Here is a 23,352-nt window from a genome sequence, read left to right as displayed (position 1 = left end):
TTAGGAAACATAATTTTTTTCCTAAAATAATTCAATAAAAGCAGGACAGGATGCAAAGAGAATCAGAATAAAATACTTTTTTATTACAAAAAATAGTTGCTTCACCCCTTTGTTTTCCCTAAATAAATGTGAATTTATACACGAGTACACAGATATAAAGTATAACCACTATGAACCTCAGATTAGTTTCTTTTTCTTATTGTCAGAAAGGAAGTAGGCCTACAATAAAAATATATATATAAATATGGGGATAAATAAAGCCAGAGGAAACATGTAGGTTCAAACTGCTCTTCATCCATCTGTTAATATCTAAATGGATAAAAAAAAATGTATTCATCCAAAAAATATTTGGACCATTCACCATTTGAAAACCCTAACAATGACATAAAACACACAAAATGAAACTTTTTGTAGAAACCAGATGATTGAATATTCTATGCACTATACTTGCTATATGGTTTAAATGTTTTGAAATGCAAAGCAGAAAAAAAAACTATAAAGTTCAAACATTCTAATTTCCAGTGTTATGTATAAAAAAAAAATAGACCCTCATGCAGTGCAAACAAAATACACAGACATTATGACAAAACTTAATATCTGTAACAATGGTTTTCAAGTCTCTAGTCGAGAGTGACAGTTCAGTTTGGGCTGAGGCAAGTCAGAGGTAAAAAATATATTTCCGGTCCTAATACATCTACTCACCGTAAAGCGCACGTTAAGTTCCATCGGATCTGATTATCTAAAATGTCTCTCAAGGAGGTCTGTACGTTTGCTCACTAACTGCTCTTGAGGCTCACAATAGCATTGATGAAGAACTCGTACCAGAAGAAGGTGAAGCCTGTGGATACAGCGGCCTTCAGGAGACTAGGGGAGAGTCCCTTAAAATAACCCCGGGGCCCCTCCTCTCTGCCGATCCTCACCACACAGTCGACAAACCCATGATATGAGCGCACCTTCACAGAAAACACAAGAAAAAATTATTCATTTTGCGGTTTCAAAATCAAAGGTTTTGGGTCAGTAACATTTTTAATGTTTATGAAAGAAGTTTCTTCTGCTCACCAAGGCTGCATTTATTTAATAATAAAATATATAGTAATAACCATGTTATTGTGAAATATTATTACAATTTAAAATAACAGTTTTCTATTTGAATATGTTAAAATGTAATTTATTTCTGTGATCAAAGCTGAATTTTTCAAGAAACATTTCTGATTATTATAAATGTTGAAAACAGTTGCACTGCTTCAGATTTTTGTGGAAACCATGAAACATTTCTTTCAGGATTCTTTGATGAACAAAGTTCAAAAGAACAGCATTTATTTGCATTGGCATTATAAATGTCTTTACTGTGACGTTTGATCAGTTTGATGCATCCAAAAGTATTCATTTCATTAAAGAAAAATGTCCATCTTAAGGACCCCAAACTTTTGAATGATATTATTCAATATCATTGAACAGTATTTAGCTCAGAAAGGTCTAAGATAAAGCAACAGAAGTTTAATACTTCAGGTTTAAATAGGATGATGCTAGCGAGCAGAACTAGTTATGATAGGGACAGTGATGAACCCCTGTTGGGTTTGAACATACAGTCTGTTGGTTAGCAGCTCAGATCTTTAACTACTAGTCCATTCCACCAACCTGTCCAAACTTCATCCTGGCCTCTTCAAATCCACCCACTTGAAGTCTCTTTTTAATCAGGTCGAAAGGATACGTGAGAGTTTTACTGACGACTCCAGCGCAACTGCCACTGACCAGACTGTGTAAACCTCCTTAAAACAGACAAAACACCACAGCAACATTTACAACAGGGACAGAGAAGCATAAGGTTTAAATCTGCTTTTATAGATATGTACTTTAAGATCATTGTTGTTATTGCTAACTTAATCTGTTAGAAATGGCTTCTGGTGCTTGAAACATATGGAAGGCATTTTCTGCCAATTTTAAATAAATCAATTAAATAATAAAAATTAAAACTTCACTTTCAGACGCTCTCCCTTACTTGAACAAGCCCCGCCCACTCATTAACATAGAATTTGCATACACATTGACTGCATTTTATTCTTCAATTTGACAGGGATGACGCATTGTCATTGTGAAAATGAAATCCTTTAATTTAATTTTCGCACACATTTTGCGTACAGTTTTTTTTATTAAATGGTTAATCTGGTTTTAGTTTTCAATTTAATTTATCTATTTAAAATTGGCAGAAAAGGCTTTCCATAGAAACACAGGTGAAATAAAATAAAACAAATATTAGAAAAAAAACGTAATAAATTATTTAAAGCTAATTAAAAAAATTAATTAATAAATAACAACTGAAAATATAAAAATAAAAGCTCATTTTAAATATGAATAAATACCATAATAGTATATAAATAATGCTAAAATGTTAAAGAAGCATGATCTGACCTTTAGATTTGGAGTCCTGGTTCGCCAGAAATTTCTTCAGGATATTATAAAAGAAAAACTGCAGGCCTGCGTATGGAAACACGGCCACAAGCGTGGGTGTGAGGCCCCTGTAGAAGGTGAAGGGCCCCTCTGAGCGGAACATTGTGCCGACGGCATGCCTGAGGTTACGATACATCTGTACATATGAGAAAACATTTGAATCATGGGAAGTGTCTCATTAAAGCCCATCATAAAGTGAAATGTAGACATTTCGCACTGATAACTGACTTGTAATTTATTATTATTATTATACATTTTATTTATAGGCGCATTACATAATACTCAAGTGCACTTTACAAGCACAATAAAACAAGCAGCATTAAACAACAAATAATCATTATTACAGCCTAGACAGACTGGATAAAACTGCCTAAGAAGATGGGTCTTAAAGCAAGATTTAAAAACATGAAGATAGTAGATATGTAGATAAGATGTCAGATAAGTAAGAAGGGACAAGATTATTGAGTGCCTTGTGAGTAAGAAGGATTTTAAAATCAAAACATACAGGATGTGACTAAAGCATAAACAAGAATCGCAGTTATCGAGAGAGCTGGATGAAATTGATTAATATTATGCATGTGGAAATATCCGTAGAATTACACTGTTTATATGTGCTTCGAATGATAAAGTACTGTCAAAGATGACACCCAAACTTTTAAACAGTTTAGAAACAGACACTGAAAAATTATTAATATTCACAGAGGAACATTTAGATTTGGCCAGATTGGTTTTTGAACCATCAAGAAGAATTTCAGCTTTACTGCTGATAAGTTTAAGAAGATTTTATGTAAACCTGGCTGAACAGCTGAACAATCTGAGAAGAAAGATGGAGGAAAAGTAGAGGTATGTTTGGAGGACAGGTAAAGTTGGGTCTCATCGGCGTAGCAGTGGAACTGAACACTACATTTCCATAAAAATATTACCAACGGGTAAAGGATAAATAAATAAAAGAGGACCCAAAACGGAGCCCTGCAGAACACCTGTACTGACGTATGAAGGCTTTGATCTAAACTGCTTTAGCTGTACAGAGTACGACCCGTAAAATAAGATCAAAACCCTCCCATCCTTTCAGATGCATTGTGACATGATTTAGCAGCATTTAGTAACACGTAACATCCCGCTCCTGAGGTTTGACCCCTGACCTTGGGTTCGCCCTGGGCAGCGAAGCGTGTGCGCAGGGTATCCAGCGGCTGGCAGGTGAAGGTGGCGGAGCAGGCGGCCAAACCGCCACAGAGGAAATGGACTCCTGGGGTCTGGCTGTTATAGGGGGTTTTCCTATGGACCAGCTCTGTCAAGGCCTCGAAACTCGCAAACTAGGACAAAACAGACAAACAGAAACAGTGAGTTTCAAGATGTCTACAATATTGTGAAGGGTTACCGCAAATTATTGATCTATCAATCTAAAATAGCAAATAGGATAATAATTACTGCTGCAATTTAAAGGGACAGTTCACCCAAAAATGAAAATGTGTCATAATTTACTCACCCTCATGAAGATTGTCGGTAAACAAACCATTGATTTCCATTATATATATTTTTTTCCATACTATGGAAGTCAATGGTGCCCCACAACTGTTTAGTTACCAACAATCTTCAAATTCAAAATATCATCTTTTGTGTTCAACAGAAGAAAGAAACTCATACAGATTTTTAATAACTTGAGAGTGAGTAAATTATGACAGAATTGTAATTTTTGGTTGAACTATCCCTTTAAATTGTAGAAGAAAAAACATTTATTAATTTATTGCTACAACATCAGAATCAGCATTGGCATTGGCATTGTCAAAAAAACACACTCACACACATATATTCTACACGTATGAAGAGTTCAGATGCAAAAGCCTCTAAGTGCCATCTGAAATTTTCTTCTAGAATGATCATTTTTATCAAGCTCGTATATTTAAGTTCAGTAATTTCACTTACATGACAATTAATAGGTAATTTTCTTTGCCATTTAAGTGAAATTACTGAATTTAAATGTACGAGCTTGATAAAAATGATCATTCTAGAAGAAAATTTCAGATGGCACTTAGAGGCTTTTGCATCTGAACTCTTCATATATATATATATATATATTAGATGAAAAACTTGAATTTGAACTTCAGAATGACATTTTTATTATAAGGGTAGAAGATCCTGTTTTGCTCTATTCTGTCAGGATTTGGAAGCAAAAAAAAAAATCTGTTCTATTCTATTTTTTCCAATATGGTTTTGTTGGCATAAATAAAAATCAATTTGGTCCTTATCAGTGTTAGTTTAGTATAATTTATTTACTATTTAAATTTGTATTAATATTTTGCACATTTGTTTTTAGTTTTCATTTTACTACATTTTAATTTGAGTAAATTTGTTATCTAGGCAACCTTTCAAATTTTTTGTAAAAAAACCCTTTTTATTCCGCTTAACTATTAAACAGGAAGATGATTCAGGCCACATCAGAAGTGTAAATATCCGATTGTATTTTATGCATCTCCAAGTACCTGAACTGCCCCGTAACACACAGACAGCAGCTGGGCAGGAACGTGTCCTTTCCAGAAAGCAGGAAGACCTTCTTCGGTCAGAATGCAGCGTGTGGCCTGCCATAAACCCCAGTACTTCCCCTGACGATTCCTCCAGGAAACCTGCTCGATCTGCAACTGCGGGAGCAATGCACAAAAGCTCAAAATCATCCTTTTATATCAGAATCAAAAGCAGTTTGAGGACACATATCAGAATTGTTTGAGTGTGAAGATTTGAAATGCCTAAAAAAGTGAGACACCGCCACCTTGAGGCCCGTCCATCAGTTGCGAACTACAAAACAAATGAGTTCAAGCTTGTTTATCTGCTTTGAACTGTTTCTAAATGCACACCAGAAGATGCAGTCAATGTGCTGTTTTGAACTTCTTTCAACTGAGCTCAGTGCCGCTGTGGATTTGGGAGTGGTAATAAAATTCCACAGGAAAACGTGACTCATGTTGTAGGCACGATGCTGCTGCTTATACAAATCAGATGTACTAGGGAGTTGAATGTGTTCATATTTATGCTTTCAATACATTACTGTGTACAAAATAACAATTGTGAAACTCAACAGCCCTTTGGCTCAGTGAGATGAAGGAAGGCCTCACCTGAAACCTGATTTTTATCACATCCAGAGGGCTGATGAGGGCACGGGTGACCATGCCGGCCGCTGACCCGGCCAGGGCAGCTTCCTCCGGGGTAAGAGCCGAACCGGGGGCGGTTGGATCATATCCCACCATTCCTGCTCAGATCATGTGTTAAAAGCACAGCTGGTGCACAGGAGAGAAAAGCACGTGACATTGATGTGCATGGATGACAACATCAAAGGAATACAATTTGATAAAACAAGTAATAAAACATATCATCAATATGACTGGTGGTGTGGATGAATGACAACTACTGAAGAAAACAATTAAATACTACAAACAAAGAAAGACTGCAACAAAAAGAATATATACTTAAAAAATAGAGATTTTACCCACCCAATTTACAGACACAATGGCTGCGTTTCTAAACCTACTGAGCTGCCTTTCTAGACAGTGTTTAGATGGGCAACGTAAGAAGATGCTGTCGTCTGGGATCTGCCTAGAAATGTTGTCTTGGTAAACAGCTCGTTATGGTTTGAGACACAGCCAGTGTTGCCCTACCACTAAATATTCTGAGCGCATGCTTAAAAATATAAACTGGTGAAAATGTAAACCGACCTTTCTTGTGTGCACTTTGTGTGCATCGAGTTCCTCGGTACAATCTGCTTTTTCTGATGTTCTGTTGTTAGAGGACACCTCATGTTCCCTTCATAGTTACTGCTGAACAGCACACAGACCAATGACAGAGCCGCGCACCACTGTATTTACTGACCGTGTTCGGTTTCACACCGAGCACATTGGTTCCTACCTTCATACATTTCAGACTTTTTTATTTCAATTTTAATTTATTCAAACTGAATTTGACAAACTTTTTATTGATATTAAAATTCAATGTACTTAACACATCCAACCTCCAATAAATAAAATAAAATGTAATTTAATATAAAATAAAATATTGTTTGTCCTTTAAGACAAGAAACAATATAAAAACAAATGTTTCATATGAATTAGTGGGGGGAAGTAATCATAGTAATCATTGAAAAATATTTTTTCAAAGATTTCCTTTATTTCATGTTCAGTAGTTCATCAAAACTAGTAAGTTAAAGATGAGATGAAAATATTATTTCCCCCAAAATTAAACTTTATTCACATTATTGAGTACATAATTAAAAAACACATTCATAGAATAGTTAACAATTGTTGAATATCAAAAACATAAAAATAAAATAAATAAAGTCTGTCCTGAGGTCAGTATTGTGAGACTCCGCCCACATCCTAGTGTGGCCTGCACTGATTGGCCACTGACGCGATTAAAGCACCGCCCGCCGGAACTGAGCTATGGAACTGAGAGACTAGTGTGATTTTGAAAGTGGTGAATGGCGGTGTTTAAACCAACAGGTGGTATGTTCTCATGACAGGGGATGAAAAAACATGGATCATATTGTCAGGGCTCTGTTACTGCTCCTGTTAGTGCAGTTACCGGCGTCATTTCATTGCACAGATACCTTCAGTAGAGATGATGGAGGATGGTGAGTAATTTATTGATAAACATTTCCTATCAGTCTCGGGCCATAGTCTCAAAACTTTAGTATGTTTTGTCTTTCAGGACAATGGATTCCAGTATGGAGGATGAAGGCGAATGCAACATTGAGATCAGAGATGCTAAGTCAATAACACACAGAGAGTTTATTAAAGAGTAAGAATAACACGCATACACATTTACAGTTAGTTATTAGCATTTAGACATTTGTCACGTGTAAGAACATGATTTCCATTGCTTTTTCTTTGTATTGTATCCTGGAAAACCTCTCTTATAATGATCATTTTAAGATATAATAATAGTAATAGTAATAACTAATTAAAGAAGAACAAGAATAATATCATTATAAGATATAAAATGTATAAATATTAATATAACTTTAGATTACAAATTATAATGTTGGCTTGAGAAAACCTATAGATAGATAGATCATTAAAATATATAATAAACATTTATAATATATCTTTTTTTGACAGGTATGCTTATGCAAAACCAGTTATACTCCGAGGACTAACAGATAACACCGTAAGAATTGCACATGCTGTATATATGGTGTTTATTGCTCCTATTGATTAATTCCTAACAGTGTTGTGATTGGTTGTTTCAGAAGTTCCGCTTCCTGTGTTCCAAATCCAATCTGGTGAGACAGTACGGAGAGAAAACGGTCCGTCTCAGCACAGCCAATACACACTCATACAGGAAAGGTAAACATACACACTTTCACATACTTTTGTCTTTTCATGTGCTAACGGTAAGGTTTCGGACGGTGACTTTTGATAACTACTGAGATTTTACAAACATTTGTCAGTCTCATGACCCACATTTAGCATAAGAATTTCCAGAATAATGGAAACATCCATCCATCCAGTGCATATAGTGTTCATACTATAAGGTGCATACAGCACTAACATCAAAAGTTTGGAGATTTTTTAAACATTTTATAAATCTGTTATGATGACCAAGGCTGCATTTTTTTTATCAAAATCACTGGAAAACCATAGTATTGGAAATATTATTACTTTTTAAAATTTGAATGCATGTTAAAATGTAATTTATTTCTGTGTTCAAAGCTGAATTTTCAGCATCATTACTCCAGTCTTCAGTGTCACATGATCCTTCAGAAATCGATGATGATTTGATGCTCAAGAAACATTTCTTATAATTATCATTGTTGGAAACATTGTTGTGCTGTGTTGTGTTTTTGTGCATTGTGTTGCATTCAATGCTTTTGAACATTAATTTGAAATTAAATATTTTGTTAACGTCTTTACTGTTGCTTTCGATCACTTTCATGTATCCGTGTAGAATAAAAGTATTATTTTCTTAAAAAAAAAAAAATGTGTTGTGTAACTTGTGTTTTCAGACATATTTCTTTGTCTCTTTACAGTGGACGTGCGGTTTGAAGAGTTTGTAAAGTCCCTTTTGACCCCTCAGTCTGAAGACACCCTGGGCAGTGGTCGGTTCTCTCTCATTCTCTACGTGCACACTCTCAACGTTTTTCACACTGTACATGATCACTTCATACTGTGTGCGCATGTTTGTTTCAGATACGCTGTACTTCTTTGGGGACAATAACTTCACGGAGTGGCATTCTCTGTTTGAGGAGTATAAAGCTCCACCCTTTTCTCTTCCACTCATGCATCCTGCATATAGCTTCGGGATCGCTGGTACAGACGCATACAACTTCAATCCATCCAAATTTGGGTTTTGGAGTGCACAAACGCTAATTTTCACACAAAAAAACCCCACTTCTCTCTCCTGCAGGACCAGGTACTGGTGTCCCGTTTCACTGGCACGGCCCCGGCTACTCTGAAGTTATCTACGGCAGGAAGGTCTGTGGAGCTCTACACTATTTACAGCTAAAGTGCAGATATCATTTTCACTAGCCATATATTGATGTGCTTCTGTATACAAACAATAGTCTATCCCTGTGTTCTCCAGCGTTGGTTCCTGTACCCCCCTGACGAGGCACCTGAGTTCCACCCCAACCACACCCATCTGTCCTGGGTCTCTCGGTCCTACCCAAACCTGGAGCTCCACCAGAGGCCCCTGGAGTGCACCATACGACCCGGAGAGGTGAGGTTAACAAACTTTGTGCATTTTGAACCCATTTAAAGGTGCTGTATGTAATTTAAGTTTTTTTTTTTTTACTGTACAAATTAAAGCATAAAAATACCATAATATGTTTGCAGAGATTTAGGAAACATGTAGCGTTCACATACTCAATCTGGAAACCCGTGTGTTCGTGGAGTCTGAGGATGAGGAGTGGGGGAAACGACATTCTCCAATATTTTGAATTTGGACTGCAGTACCCATTTCAACCACTAGCTGTCAATATTACTTACTGCACCTTTAACTGTGCGTTCACACTGCCGCCGGCGAGATACAGTAAGGCCCTTATACTTCAAGCGTAAACAAACAAGTAAATGGTGCTACGTAATTTTGAACGAAATCAGCCCAAAACGGGAGTCCGAAACCGCTTGCCAAAGCTTTTCTGGAAAAGTTATCTCTGGCTGGTTAATGCATTCGAGCTACCATTGGTCCATGGTGATTATGTAATAGGTGGGTGTAGCTCTGAGGCTCCGCCTTCTTTGACATGGACCTTTTTTCTGCTCTTTCAGACGCCTGTGAGTAAAAACCTGAACACACTAGAGAGCCGCTTTATAGTAGAAATTGAAGTTGTAAGTCTAAATGAAAGAGACAGTGACACTGTTTTTTTTTTTATGTTTAAAGCTGGTTGATTTAAACAATTTATTATTGTATAAAGCGCTATATAAATGTGACTGACTTTACTGGAGTGACGATGCAAAAATCAACAGTGCTGTGATCAGATGCTTTCTTAACTGCTGTTTTTTCATTGGCGCTGTCACTTTTTTTTTTTTTTTTTTTTTGAAAGGAAAGAGTGCAGCACATATTTACATAATGAAGTTTTATGAAACAAAGTTCGGGAGGAGCATGTTCAGGTAATCATCCAATCAGCACAAGAAGAAGCCAGTATAAATAAAGCCTTCCCTTACCTCCTGTCTCATGACTAATTTCTCAGCATCCCGCCACCACCCCATCACCTCACATTCGGCTGGGTCTGCTCATAGATACCTATGATCTATACATTTATAGGGGGGAGTACTCTGGGGTCGGGATGAATTCCGAGCTCGGAGCCCTCCCCCCGGACAGCAAGCCAAATACGCATTATAATATTACATCAGATTTCATTAACATGTGAACTCGTGAATTCATCTAAACGCCACTCTCAGCAGTGCGGATGGCGTCGGGATGTTTTTTAATGGTATATTACTCCTCGGGTATTCTGGTATCTAACTTTTTATCCTCAAGTGAAGAATGAAAAAGAAGTTTGCTATGTGTTATCGGGCCTTTACACACTTCACTACTAGTAGGCACTAAGCAAGAGTTGAAGTAAAGTCAAAATCACCTATTCTAGAGGTTAAACTGAGTGTGTTTGTGCAGGTGCTGTATTTTCCAGATCGCTGGTGGCATGCAACTCTAAATCTGGACACCAGTGTCTTCATTTCAACTTTTCTGGGTTAAAGACTGATGTGGTGGACACGCGCGCACACACACACACGCACCATGTCTGTTTGACTTGAAGGCCCGATCAAGGATTGTTGCTCAGAGGACCAGCAGTTTGACTTTCAATTCATCCGTCTGTTGAGTTTATGAAAAATTATTTATAAAAGCTCCATTTAATGTGATATTATTGGAGTCATTTTTGTAAGTGCTTTTTAAATAAAGTTGTTTTAGAGACCTGTGATTTGGGGAGGTTGTATTGAAATAAACAGAAAATTGATTGTGGTAGTAAGTTGGATATCTTTAATACATCTATCACAGATGCATCTTCCACTTTCAGACTCACAAAAAAATACAAATCAGTAAAGAAACAATACACTTAAAAAAAAAAGATGATGAAATGATAGAAAAGATGATGAAAAAAGAAAATGTTGACAAATGAGAAGCACAGAACATTGGAATCAGTTGATTAAATTAGATTGGAAGCATTGAAATATGTAGGTTATTGCTGAAATAGTTGAACCCTTGAGATTATTTTTATTTTTCATATTTGAACAAGTTAAATAAAGATACAATTATTCTGGTTCTTTTTTAATGCCCCCCAAGATGCATTCAGCTACAGTACATGAAGACGGCCATAATATAATAGTGCTTATTTAAATGTAGTAGTTTTTATTCATGGATTAATCAATGAAATTAAATGAAAGAATAAAGATGTTTTTGCATTCATGAGTCTTTTTGGTGATCCAAGACTAAAGTGAGAGAAAATAAACTCCCGGCAGAAGACAGTCCTCCGGATGATGTCACTTCCTCCAGACTTGCTGTCCAGCAATGTAGGTTTCTCTGACTGTCAGTGTGTCATCAAGTACTACAAAATCTACAAAAAAAAAAACAACATAATTACAGGCATTCTTACAAAATACTGAAAATTCTTGTTGTTTTAGGGAATATTGCAGGGTTTATTATAAATGATTTATCCACGCACAACTTTTTTAAATTCATGTGTCTCATAATCTTTAATCAAAATAACTTCCTCTCCCTTTTCCAGGGGTGCTTCTCAATTCTTATTTGAGCATCCTCGTTTCCTTTCCTCGTGTCTCAGCTCCTCCCCCTGTAGGATGCGAGGGAAGGACGCAAGGAAAGAAAAGGAGGACGGAGGAATCGAATGAAAGCTTTTTTTATACATTGGAATACTTGATCACTCGAGCGTCACTTCACCACGTCATCAGCTGCGCTCAAAGGATCTGCCCCTTATATTGTTGAAGTTTGGTTATTTAAGAAATTAATAATAAATAATAATAAAGCAAGATACCGTGTTGAAATATGTGAGATGTGTGGTTTATATAAACTGCAAAGGTAAAGTATAAATTAAAATGATTGTGACCGATGTGAAGGGGGAGGATAATTTATCCGTGCGTCACGTTTAGTGGATAAAACACTTCCGCCACGTGTGTATACACCTGTGTATCCTCGCTCATGACTCCTCAGGAAGCCTCCTCACTCCTCGATCCTCGACTTCTCGCGGTGCAATTAAAGAATTGAGATGTCCTTAAAGATGGCTGAGCTCGATCGGTTTCCGGGTCATAGGATGGAGGACGGAGGAGCGAGGAGACGAGGAGGGATGTTGAGAAGCACCCCAGCTCTTCTCTTCTCTGATGATGTGTTTACTGGTGTGAGGGCGGGATCAACCTGTCACTCATGAGATCCACCAATAGCAAACCACAACCATCCAATCAATTCCACATGGACAAAATCAAGTCCCGCCCTACATGTTTCCTGTGCGAGAAGCGGTTTCACTCTGATATACGTCACAATAGGGAAGAAAAGACAATCACAACTTCTGTTTCATACCGACTTTGTTGTGAACACATTTATCCAGTGGCCACTATAATGCATTTACCTGTAATAACCACTAAAGTGTGCAACTAGATCTTTATATATTCTAGAATATGTTTCTCTATCAAAGGTGATCGCATTCGATGACATGAAACACTGACGCTTTTGCTGTGATTGCCCTGAGATGCACTAAACAACAAACTGAATGTCAAAAAAAGCTTTCTTTCTTAATGCCTACACAAGCTTAATGAATGACTGAAAACCAATCCTGAAAGACGCGCTCATACCTGCATCTGTGCCGTACTCCAACGTTCCCTTCCTGTGACTGATGCCCAGCAGCTGAGCAGGATGAAGAGATGCCGCCTCTAATGCAGCTTCAACAGTACAACCTACACACACACACACACACACACACACACACACACACACACACACACACACACACACACACACACACACACACACACACACACACACATCAGAAAAACAAAACCTCTACGACATTACGACATCATTCATGAACACGCCACACTCCATACACACAAACACTGACCTGACGCCTCTCTGAAGTGTCTCACACACATGTCCATGGTCGCAATACTGCCACTTAAAGTTGTAGTGCCTGAAATCATGATGAAAGAATGAATAAAACACACTTTACTATCCCCAAAGGGACATTTGTCTTGAACTTGGTGCTGTGCAAGTCAGCAAAACACTACAATTACAAGTTAATAATAATACCTTGTAAAACATTTCACAATAAAAATAATATTCAATAAAAAATAAATGATAAAACATCAGTAAATAATACCTTAAAAAGCATTATACAGTCTATAACAGACACATCAAATACTTAAAATAAAAACTCTACAACAAATGTATATCTTCCGAAGTACTAAAGCAAGGATGCATTAAACTGATCAAAAGTGATAGTGAAGACATTAATAATGTTACAAATGTTTTCTATTATAAATAAAGGCTGTTCTTTTGGATTTTCTACTCATCAAAAAAAATGTAATAAAATACGTGACATAGTTTACACCAAAATACAGCAAATCATCATATTAGAATGATTTCTGAAGGATCATGTGACACTGAAGACTGGAGTAATGATGCTGAAAATTCAGCTTTGATCACAGGAATAAATTACTTTAAAAAATATATTCAAAATAGAAAACAGCTATTTTAAATTGTAATCATATTTCACAATATTACTGTTTTTTAAATTCAATAAATGGTGCCTTGATGAGCATAAGAGACTTATCGAACAGACACTATACTTTAGAACTGTACTGTATATCAATATATCGAGTAAATGTATATAAATAATTCCAGCAAATAGTTACACCCTTATCAAAAATACCCAGATCAACAGCTGTATTTTACAAAGAATTTTACACAAACTTTTCTGTTTGGAATGCCTTCACCTGCTGAATTGAATTTATCTCAAAGAATTGGTGAACAGAAAATCCATTGAACAGAAAATCCATTTTAACAGTCGACCTACAATGCCCAAACGAAATACAAACAATGTATCGCTTAACAGAAATAGAGGCATTTGGGATCATTTGCTGCATAGAACGAAAGCAGGGAGAATATGATACAGACCTGCGACGTATGCGTGAAGCCCCTGGATGTCGATCTGCTGCTGTCCGAGTGTGTGTCGGCCAGGAGGGAGACCCATCGCTGTCACAGCGTCAGTGACCAACACCAACCCTAACACACACAAAACACAAACTTCATTCATAAAAGCCAAGCTGAGAGGGACACATCTCATTAATATGTACGGGAGCAATGTATCATAGGTTCAGTATTCTGCACACAGATTTGTGGTTGTGTGTTGTGTGTGTATGAATACCTGCGGGATGAGCTCTGTGGGCGATGCGCAGCGCTGCAGGGTGTGTGTGTATCCCGTCTGCGATCATACCGTAGTAAACCGTCTGACCTGGTGGAATACGATCACTTGTAAGCAATCCCACAATGCCTGGGTCCCGGTGATGAAACTATAACAAAACAAAATGTTAAATACCTGGTGTGTTGGTATGCATAATCGTTCATGGTATGCATGTATGTGTTTAAAATATATTTATGGATTATTAAATCGATTATGTATTAGGAATATGGTGTTATTTTAAACGTGTATGTGTGCACCAACATTCAGTATGCATTCTTATTCGAATAACTCTTTATTAATGCATGTGTGTGTGTGATACTAACAGGCAACATGGCATTGAATAAGTGCGTGATGAACGTGGCTCCATTCTGCACAGCCTCTTCAGCCTGAGAGAGATCAGCCATAGAGTGACCTGGACAGAGAAGCAGTTTGGATATGCTCAACCTGCAGGAAATCTAATAGCAAAAATAAAGCCTGTGTAAACACATACGTACGCACCTACTGACACGGCTATGCCCCTTCCTGCCAGTTCACGGATTGCAGCCGCGCTATTGGCCAGTTCTGGTGCGAGTGTTACCATTGCGACATTGTCCAGGGGGCCGTAGGTCTCCATCAGGTCGGCCACGCCGCCGGCTTTAAACGTGCGGAGGAACTTCGGAGGATGAGCGCCTCTCTTCTCTTCACTGATGAACGGCCCCTCCAGGTGAATACCTGTCACAAACAGGAGGAAAAACATTAAACAAAAAATTATTTGGCAGTACATTTTTTTAGTTAAAGGTGCAGTATGTAATAGTGACAGCTAGTGGTTGATATGGGTACTGCAGTCCAAATTCAAAATATTGGAGAATGCAACAGGAGCAAGCGCAATTGACAATCCTTAAACCTTGTTTATACTTTCGCCTGGCTTCGCAGCGCGAGCCTCCGTGCGCACCTCCACAAACAGACATTTATACTTGACGAGCTCGTCGTTGTACTATTCTTTGAAACGACGGGGGGGGACTTCTAAACCATCAGTCCATCAGGACAAACCATAATTGTCCTAAACCATCAGGAATCCGCAGTGAGAAGAAGTAAGGTACATACGTGACAATGTTTATTTTAGTACACTTCACCAAAACCACACTACAAAAGAATCGTGTAAAGCAGTAAACCATGACATTATTACTTGTGGCATTAGAACAAAATAAATGGATATGAGAACGTAACCTAAACTAAATTAACGACATCTCACATATTTTCTAATTTCATTTTTATAAAACATGGACCTTTATTTTTATTTAAAGGGCTTATGTCTGCTATTGTAGGCTCATTCTGTAAATGTAAGTAATTAATTTAGACGCACAAACTGGGTGCCGGTGCGGTGAGACGTACATGCTCGGCCAGATTCGGCTCGAAGTCGTGCATCTATGGATGCGGAGCCACGCGGAAAGTTACAAAAAATGCCGTGCACACCGCCACGCGAAATGGGGTCTCACGTACTCAGGGCGCACGACCACGATGATGTCATTTTTCCGTGCGTACGCTCATGTGGACGCGACGAGTATAAACCAAGCACTGCAAGCTGATCAGCTAATATATACGTCTACAATGTTTTTAATGGTCAGGTAGAATCTGCGATCTCTGACCCAGTTCGTATGCTGGCTTCTGTGGCTACAATAAGCTGTGCTTTCCACCAACTAACAACCCGGGTGTTAAAATACTTGGCAGTGGGCGGAGTCACTCAGACCAAAACAAAAACAGACATTCTGACATGAAACACATATTTCAAAGTGACATAACTGGCTGTTATATTGTTTTTCTGAGAAACAAGTATTTGAATTTAGCGTGTTTCCTAAATCTCTGCAAACATACTGTATTTTTATGCTTTAGTACATTCAAAAGAATTACATACAGCAGCTTTAAAGTTTTAGAAATGTTACTAGGTCTGTGTGCATCTTACCTAAAACTCCTGCCCCTTCAGGGCCTCCATCTTGTTCTCTGAGCTCAGGAATGACCTGTGGAGAGAAAGACAGTGACATTACTAATGCTACATATATGCAAACCATGTCACTGTTCCTTTTTAAGTGTGATGCAAAACAAGCTGATGTGTGATGAGCATTGAACTGAAATTGAACAAGATGCACGGAAGATGCTTCATGGAAACTACAAACACTACCGCTCAAAAGTTTGGGTTTGGGGTCAGCAAGATTTTTCTTTTAAAAGAAGTTAAAAGTTTTATTCAGAAAGGACGCATTCAATTGATCAAAAGGGACAGTAAAGACATTTATTATGTTACAAAAAGATTTCTATTTCAAATAAATGCTGTTCGTTAACTTTATATTCATCAAAGAATCCTGAAAAAAATAGGGTTTCTACAAAAATAATAAGCAGCACAACCGTTTTCAACATTGATAATAATCATCAAATCATCATATTAGAATGATTTCTGAAGGATCATGTGACACTGAAGACTGGAGTAATGATGCTGAAAATTCTGCTTTGATCACAGGAAGAAATTACATTTTACAATCTATTCAAATAGAAATAGAAAACAAATCTTATTTTTAATTGTAATATTTCATAATATTACAGCTTTTACTGTATATTTGATCAAATAAATGCAGTCTTGTTGAGCATAAGTGACTTCTTTCAAAAACATAAAAAAATACCATTATTACAAAAATTACCAACCCCAAACTTTAAACGATAGTGTATGCGACGTTGTTTAATTATTCCAGGAGGTACCTGATGATGCAAGAGATGAAAACATTAAAGTGCCAATAAAAACACAGTACCAACACATGTCAATCCTAGATACAGTCTCAGGCTAAACCTGAAGGAAAATCAACAGTGGGTGCGATTGAGCATCTGAGAGACAAATGAAGGGCAGTGATTGGTGCATAGGTTGAACCTTATGGTATATGTCTGGTGGAGACGTGACGAGAGTGGGGCAAAAGGAAGTGACGCCCTGTTCAATAATCTTTTTGGCCACCACAGCCACGCCCCCTCTGATGTCACTGCTGGCCTGGGAGAAGTCAATGCCATATCCACCTATGAGTGAGAAGAGGGGAGGAGCTTGGCATAATAACATATCAGTTACAACAAGAACAACCGTGATTTTTACACTAACTGGTGAATGTAACAATGACAATGTGTACTGTATGTGTAGTTTACCATTTATCTGTACATCTATGAATCCAGGTGCAACGATCTTATTCTCGCAGTCGACTTTGTGATCGGCAAAGCCCTCCTCGTCGAAGAACAGCTTCTCTGGGTTCAAAATCTTTCCCTCACGAACCCACAGGTCTTCCCTACAAAATCAGATTTCCCCTCAAAATCACTGTCGAAAATGTGCAAAAAGTCCACAGATTCCCTCTGGGCTCAACTAGAAGTCTATGCTCGAGATGGTATATTCAGCTTTAGAAACAAATGATTACATCAAGTATAATATAATAATACATTATCCAAAATCTTTCAGTATTTATGGAGAATGTAAAAGCCCCGTTAGGTTCTAATATGTGAGAATGCATGTGAATCACACATTTTTATATAATTGTATACAATTGTCAGGAAATTATGGGTTTGTACACAATAATTTGAATCTGTCTGATATGTTACCATTGCAGCCTGTGGTCCTTCAGTATCCTACAGTTCACAAACTGTGTGATCGGGGCATCTGAGACACTCTTATTGGACGGCATCTCTCCCGAAATCCCACCCCTACACTTAAAAACACCCTATGAAAAGAATCAGAATATGTGTCAGGTCTTTAAAGTGGATCATATTGGTTATTAAATGTCAGGTGAATCATACAAACATACATTTACATATATAATTCATTAAGAACCTATTCAATTATGTATGTTTATGACAACTGTGTTTGTCATAAATATGTTTATGACAAATGTTTGTGACTTTCTTAAGGTACTTTTTTTCATATGTATTAAAAGTGCAATAGAAATATGGAGTTGACCTCCATAAAACACAATGAACTAACGATCGTTGCCCTTTTGAACGCATTGTATCTGTTTTTATGACACAATATTTAACTTTGAACGGTCAAACAATGTTTCCTGTTAAAGAAACCTACCATGTTTATATGGACAACCAGATCTGTCAAAAAATGCATTGTGATTATTATTTCTGCTAATTTAATAACGTTACATAATGGCACCGATTTTAAAACATCAGACAAGCAGTGCTTTTGCTCACTATGTTACAATGATGCAGCAGACAGTAAACAAACACACCGGAAGAAATTATCGAGCTCTTCATTTATTCATCTTAAGGATACCGGAACATGACACGCTGTCATCGTGATCATGATCATCGGTTGTAGTTTCATAAACACTTACCGTTAATTCACATACTTTTACTATGATTCGGTCCGCGCGCTAGTTTTCTGTAGGAAGTCAGTGAGCCCAGTGTGTCACGCGCGCTGTGTCAGCTGATGAGGAGGCGTGGCCAAAATACACGCGCTTAGAACGTGTTCAAAACCGCAAATATGATAAAGTTGACATATCTGTTTCATATATGTAACATAACAGTTCATAATTGACTTATTGTTTACATTTAAATTTAGCGCAAATCAATTCAATTTAAAAAAAAAGAAAAAAAAAAGAAAAAGGTAGTCTATTCTTTTCAAAACAGTGTCAATAAACAGCAGGTTTTCTTTCTGTCAACTTCCCCATATAGGTCAATGTGTGTCCAATGAACAGTAGCATTGTGGACAATAAAGGTGAAAATGTTAAATAGATTTTGTAAGCAAGATAGATTTTGTGGATGTGTCCAACAGAAATGTAAACAATAGCTCAATTTAACATAATAAGCCAAATCAAATAAAGGCCAAATGCAGTATGAGACAAACTTATCCAAAATGACAACAGAGAGCCTTTCATTCACCTGTGTTGGTTTGTAAGCCACTGACACTAATAATGTCAAGCACAGGTTACTGCATCTCACCCACTCTGTGTGCAGTGAGGCTATGTTTATTTTTTCTGCTTATTAATATCAAAGGACAGATTTGAGTTGCCGGCATAACCCTCGGACAGAAACCACTCACACCTGCGTCATTACTGTTGGGAACAGCACTGTAGGGCGAAACACACGCTTTCATTTCCCTTGAACCTCTAACCTAAGTCAGACAGTGTGGTTCTCACATTCACAACATCACACATTAAGAAAAACAGAGCAAACAAACTCTCTTCATTACTAAAACAACCTTCCATACATGTCAGAGTATGGAAGGTTATGTTGTTGTTGTCCTGAAGTTTGTTAAAAGTGCTTTGAACAGTTGATTATTAAATGAATTCCATTTTCCATTTTAGAGTGATATAGCCTATGTTAATGTACATGGGAGTCCTAGACAGATGCTTGAAACACCTAAACAAACAAATTTATAAGCAGTATTCGTGAACGCAACAACATATTGAGCGCTGTTTGTGAATGTAATTATAACCAAAGGGTTAAAATTAATCAAGGGTTAAAATTAAGCATGGGTTAAAATGAAAAGGAAAAATAAGGGAAAAAGAGTGGAAAAATTAACCAAAGGTATAAGAGGAAAAAAAGAGGAGGGAAATCAACCAAGGGTTAAAATTAAGAGGAAAAAAGAAGGGAAAAATTAACCAAGGGTTAAAATTAACAGGAAAAAGGAAAAAGAGGGGGAAATTAACCAAGGGATAAAATTAAGAGGAAAAGAGAAAAAAGAAGGGGAAAATTAACCAAGGGTTAAAATTAACAGGAAAAAGGAAAAAGAGGGGAAATTAACCAAGGGTTAAAATTAAGAGGAAAAGAGACAAAAGAGGGATAAAATTAACCAAGGGTTAAAATTGAGAGGAAAAAAGAAAGAAGAGGGGAAAATAACCAAGGGTTAAAATTAAGAGGGGGAAAAGGAGAACACAAATGTTAAATATTAAAATGTAACAAAATTATAAAACATAAACATTTGTTAAAAAATATGATCAATTCATTAATTAAACATAGCCTAATTGTATTAATTAATTAATTAAATTATTTAATCTTACTATTAAATGACACATTTTTCAGATACTATTAATAATTATTATATTTAATAAATAGTTTGTTTGTTCAGTAAAGTCAGACCTGTCCAATACTGTATTTTAATAAAACAAATAAACAGGAAAATATAGTGATATTAAAAAGACAATACTGTATGTTTTAGAAGACATGTATTTAAAGACAACGCTGATTTAGAATTTTATTTATTGTAAACACGCACATATCCTTATAGCATGTCCTAAATAATTTCCTAAATTACTATTATCTGTTAAAATCTAATTAATTTTGAGAGTCAAGGGATGATCATATGTTAAAATCCTTAGAAGTCAGTACGTTAATGATTAGATTAGATTAGATTAGATTCAACTTTATTGTCATTACACAAGTACAGGTACAGGGCAACGATCACTCTCTCAGCATTGGTTATGGGCTTTTCCATATATATTTGTATTCATATACTGTATTATGCATGTGTGTGTCGTCTTCGTCTGTCTAGGAGATCAAGCGTCACCTCACTGAAGGCTGGCCTGGCATGCTTGACCTGATGATTAGATTTATTAAAAAGCGTGGGTGAGGTGTGTGTTTGTGCACGTGTTTATTGTGTGTATGTGGATGTTTTAAGGGGGTGTCACTGACGTAGATCCTTCAGGCATAAACTCAGTGCTCGTTATAGGTCAGAGGTTGAGCAGTGAGCTAATTGATTAATTTAAAGTGATAAAATGCGTCATTCATTCAATGTGTGACAAAGTGTCAACTTGAAGGCCACGCATCACAATCGCTGTCACATAGACGGTCTACATTCAAACCTTTTTGTATCTCATGGTCAAGATAATAGGGAATCTAAGGTATGTGTGTGTCAGGCCTGTTTAACATCAATAGCAAGCTATAAATGTGCTTCGATGAGCCTGGAAATCTGTGTAATTAATTAACCCGAATTTACGTCATTCTCTGCTCATTGTTAAGCATCAACAGCTTTTGAAGGTTTGCAGGTTTTTTATCTTTAACTAAAATAAAACTAAATAATAATAAATAAATAAAAGCAATGTGCAACATATTCTTACAGCATTTATTAACCTAGTAACAAAAATGTTAATGGGATAATTCACCCAAAAATGAGAATTATCCCATAATTTACTCACACTCAAGCCATAGGTGTTTATGACTTTCTTCTTTCAGACGAACACAAATGGAGTGATATAAAAATATCCTGGCTCTTTCAAGCTTTATAATGGGAGTGAATGTACCTTATTTTTTTAAGAAAAAAGCAAAGAAAAAAAAAAGCACCATTATAAAAGTTATCCATACGACACCAGGGGGTTAATCAAGGCCTTCCAGGCAAAGCGTTTTTGGAAATAAATAAAAACTAAAACGACACCACAACTGAAATAAAAATTCAACTGGAATAAAAATAAATAAATAAATAAATAAATAACATAAAAACTAGCCTAATAAAAATGTCAAAATCACATAAAAAATATTAAAATTAAACAAAAATGAAAACACAAATATAAAAACTCATTTAAAAAAAAAAAAAAACCAACAACATAACAGTAGACTATAAAACATTAATAATATAAGGGCCTATATTGCCTATAATAAAAATAACAGTAAATAATGACACGTATTCAGTTTACTTTCAGTTAGTTAATTTTGGCGTTCCAGGGTCTCAGCTCACCCGTGAGAGGGGGGTGTTGTAGTTGTTGTAACGGGTGACACATTGATCTAAACCCGCGGGGCGACACAAGCGCGGCAGCGCGCCACTCATGACGCGTCTGGCGTCTCCAAAGAAAAGCTCCATTCAGCAGGAGACAGGCTTCAGTTATAAAGACGAGTAGCCTTCATAGTCTCCCTTTACAAGTCTCTAAACAGTTCATTAGGTAATTACCTGCCAGTGAAGAGTTATTTAGAGGCATAGGGTTTTGAATGAGTTGTTCTTCACAAGCTATTTGTAAACAAAAACCGCGATCCAAAACTAATAATCATACGTTTTTTTTTTGTTAAACTTCATTTCAGTAAATCGGACAAAACTTTTTCTTGACTGGAATGAAAATGAAGGCGTCTCCTGCGCTCGTGCTCTGCGTGTCCGTCACCGTTTACTTCGCGCAATCTCAGCTTCAGTTGCGCGTGCGCCCGTCCCCTAGCGAACACCTGCCGGTACCGGACCTGCACGAGAACCCTGACCCGGCGCTGGAACCGGGAGAGAGGGATTTAAGCCCTCGGCTGCTGCGACGGAAACTCGGCAGCAGTTTTGACCCAGTCTTCTCTTCGACCGGTCCACCAACGCGAGGAAACGGGTCCGAAATCACGCGAGATGACGAGATCAGTCTCGCCGGACCGATTCCCAGTGAATTTCAGCAGCTGGATTTCACCGGTCTTAAAGCAGCACCGAAAACGGAGCGCAGGGTTCGCCGGTGGTTGTGGTCGTACACGCAGTGCCCGGTGCTGTCGATGTGGAAAGATCTGGGCGTGCGCTTCTGGCCGAGATACGTCAAAGAAGGACAGTGCTCGACCGAGCGCTCGTGCTCTTTACCGGAGGGGATGTTTTGCAAACCGGTGCAGTCCGTGAGCGTCACGCTCCTCCGGTGGCACTGCCAGCAGGGCTCTCGCGCGCTCAAGCGATGCGCGTGGATCCGCGCGCACTACCCGGTCATTTCACAGTGCGGCTGCGCGTGCTGAAGCCCACAGCTTGACCATTTTAATAATGATCCTAAAATAGTTGAGCACAACATGAATTCGTGTTCCTTTCTTTTGATTTTAGGGTGAATATGAATCGGACTCGTTCTTGTCACCCACCACCCATATAACTTTGACAAGGTGGACTTTAATAGAAAGACACGTTTGTGATTGTGCATTCTTTGGCTATGCTGTTTTAAATTATATTTATCTGTGAGCATGTGAAGAAAATGTTTAATGATGAAAGAAAAAAAAGACAATAAAAGTGCCAACATTGTGTATTTGTATTGTTATTGCTACATTTGATAATAATACAATTTCCTTAAGAAATGATTTTAATATACTGATTTTATACT

The 23,352-nt window shown here is 37.3% G+C and overlaps 4 protein-coding genes across 6 annotated transcripts; 2 read left to right on the top strand and 2 right to left on the bottom strand.

The window, feature by feature from the left end:
- Window positions 1-62: 62 nt before the first annotated feature.
- Window positions 63-6,288, bottom strand: slc25a19 (solute carrier family 25 member 19). Its single transcript, XM_082137529.1, has 7 exons — window positions 6,150-6,288; window positions 5,553-5,714; window positions 4,929-5,084; window positions 3,591-3,761; window positions 2,410-2,584; window positions 1,639-1,769; window positions 63-953 (listed from the first exon to the last, which is right to left on the bottom strand). The coding sequence occupies exons 2-7, from the start codon at window positions 5,682-5,684 to the stop codon at window positions 777-779; spliced, it is 942 nt and encodes a 313-aa protein (XP_081993655.1). The 5' UTR covers window positions 5,685-5,714; window positions 6,150-6,288; the 3' UTR covers window positions 63-776.
- Window positions 6,289-6,863: 575 nt separating this feature from the next.
- jmjd8 (jumonji domain containing 8) lies at window positions 6,864-10,987 on the top strand. Its single transcript, XM_082137549.1, has 9 exons — window positions 6,864-7,060; window positions 7,138-7,227; window positions 7,548-7,596; window positions 7,679-7,775; window positions 8,459-8,527; window positions 8,619-8,738; window positions 8,836-8,903; window positions 9,013-9,147; window positions 10,537-10,987. The coding sequence occupies exons 1-9, from the start codon at window positions 6,963-6,965 to the stop codon at window positions 10,615-10,617; spliced, it is 807 nt and encodes a 268-aa protein (XP_081993675.1). The 5' UTR covers window positions 6,864-6,962; the 3' UTR covers window positions 10,618-10,987.
- amdhd2 (amidohydrolase domain containing 2) lies at window positions 10,877-18,768 on the bottom strand. Of its 3 annotated transcripts, none has more exons than XM_082137483.1 (12): window positions 18,676-18,768; window positions 17,924-18,042; window positions 17,480-17,616; window positions 17,217-17,380; window positions 16,266-16,320; window positions 14,825-15,037; window positions 14,650-14,738; window positions 14,291-14,435; window positions 14,041-14,148; window positions 12,986-13,054; window positions 12,720-12,821; window positions 10,877-11,473 (listed from the first exon to the last, which is right to left on the bottom strand). In XM_082137483.1, exons 2-12 carry the CDS (start codon window positions 18,004-18,006, stop codon window positions 11,400-11,402), a joined length of 1,239 nt encoding a protein of 412 aa, XP_081993609.1. In that variant the 5' UTR covers window positions 18,007-18,042; window positions 18,676-18,768; the 3' UTR covers window positions 10,877-11,399. The 3 variants fall into 3 exon arrangements, with proteins under 3 accessions (XP_081993609.1, XP_081993608.1, XP_081993610.1); XM_082137482.1 differs by having other exon boundaries at window positions 18,661-18,763; XM_082137484.1 differs by having other exon boundaries at window positions 17,217-17,356; window positions 18,661-18,763.
- Window positions 18,769-20,839: 2,071 nt separating this feature from the next.
- nog5 (noggin 5) lies at window positions 20,840-23,273 on the top strand. Its single transcript, XM_082145304.1, has one exon. It carries the CDS (start codon window positions 22,367-22,369, stop codon window positions 22,997-22,999), a length of 633 nt encoding a protein of 210 aa, XP_082001430.1. The 5' UTR covers window positions 20,840-22,366; the 3' UTR covers window positions 23,000-23,273.
- Window positions 23,274-23,352: the final 79 nt, after the last annotated feature.

Source organism: Leuciscus leuciscus (assembly GCF_965113295.1).
Source record: "Leuciscus leuciscus genome assembly, chromosome: 1".
Classification (NCBI taxonomy): domain Eukaryota; kingdom Metazoa; phylum Chordata; class Actinopteri; order Cypriniformes; family Leuciscidae; genus Leuciscus; species Leuciscus leuciscus.
This window is presented reverse-complemented; position numbering and strand designations above follow the sequence as displayed.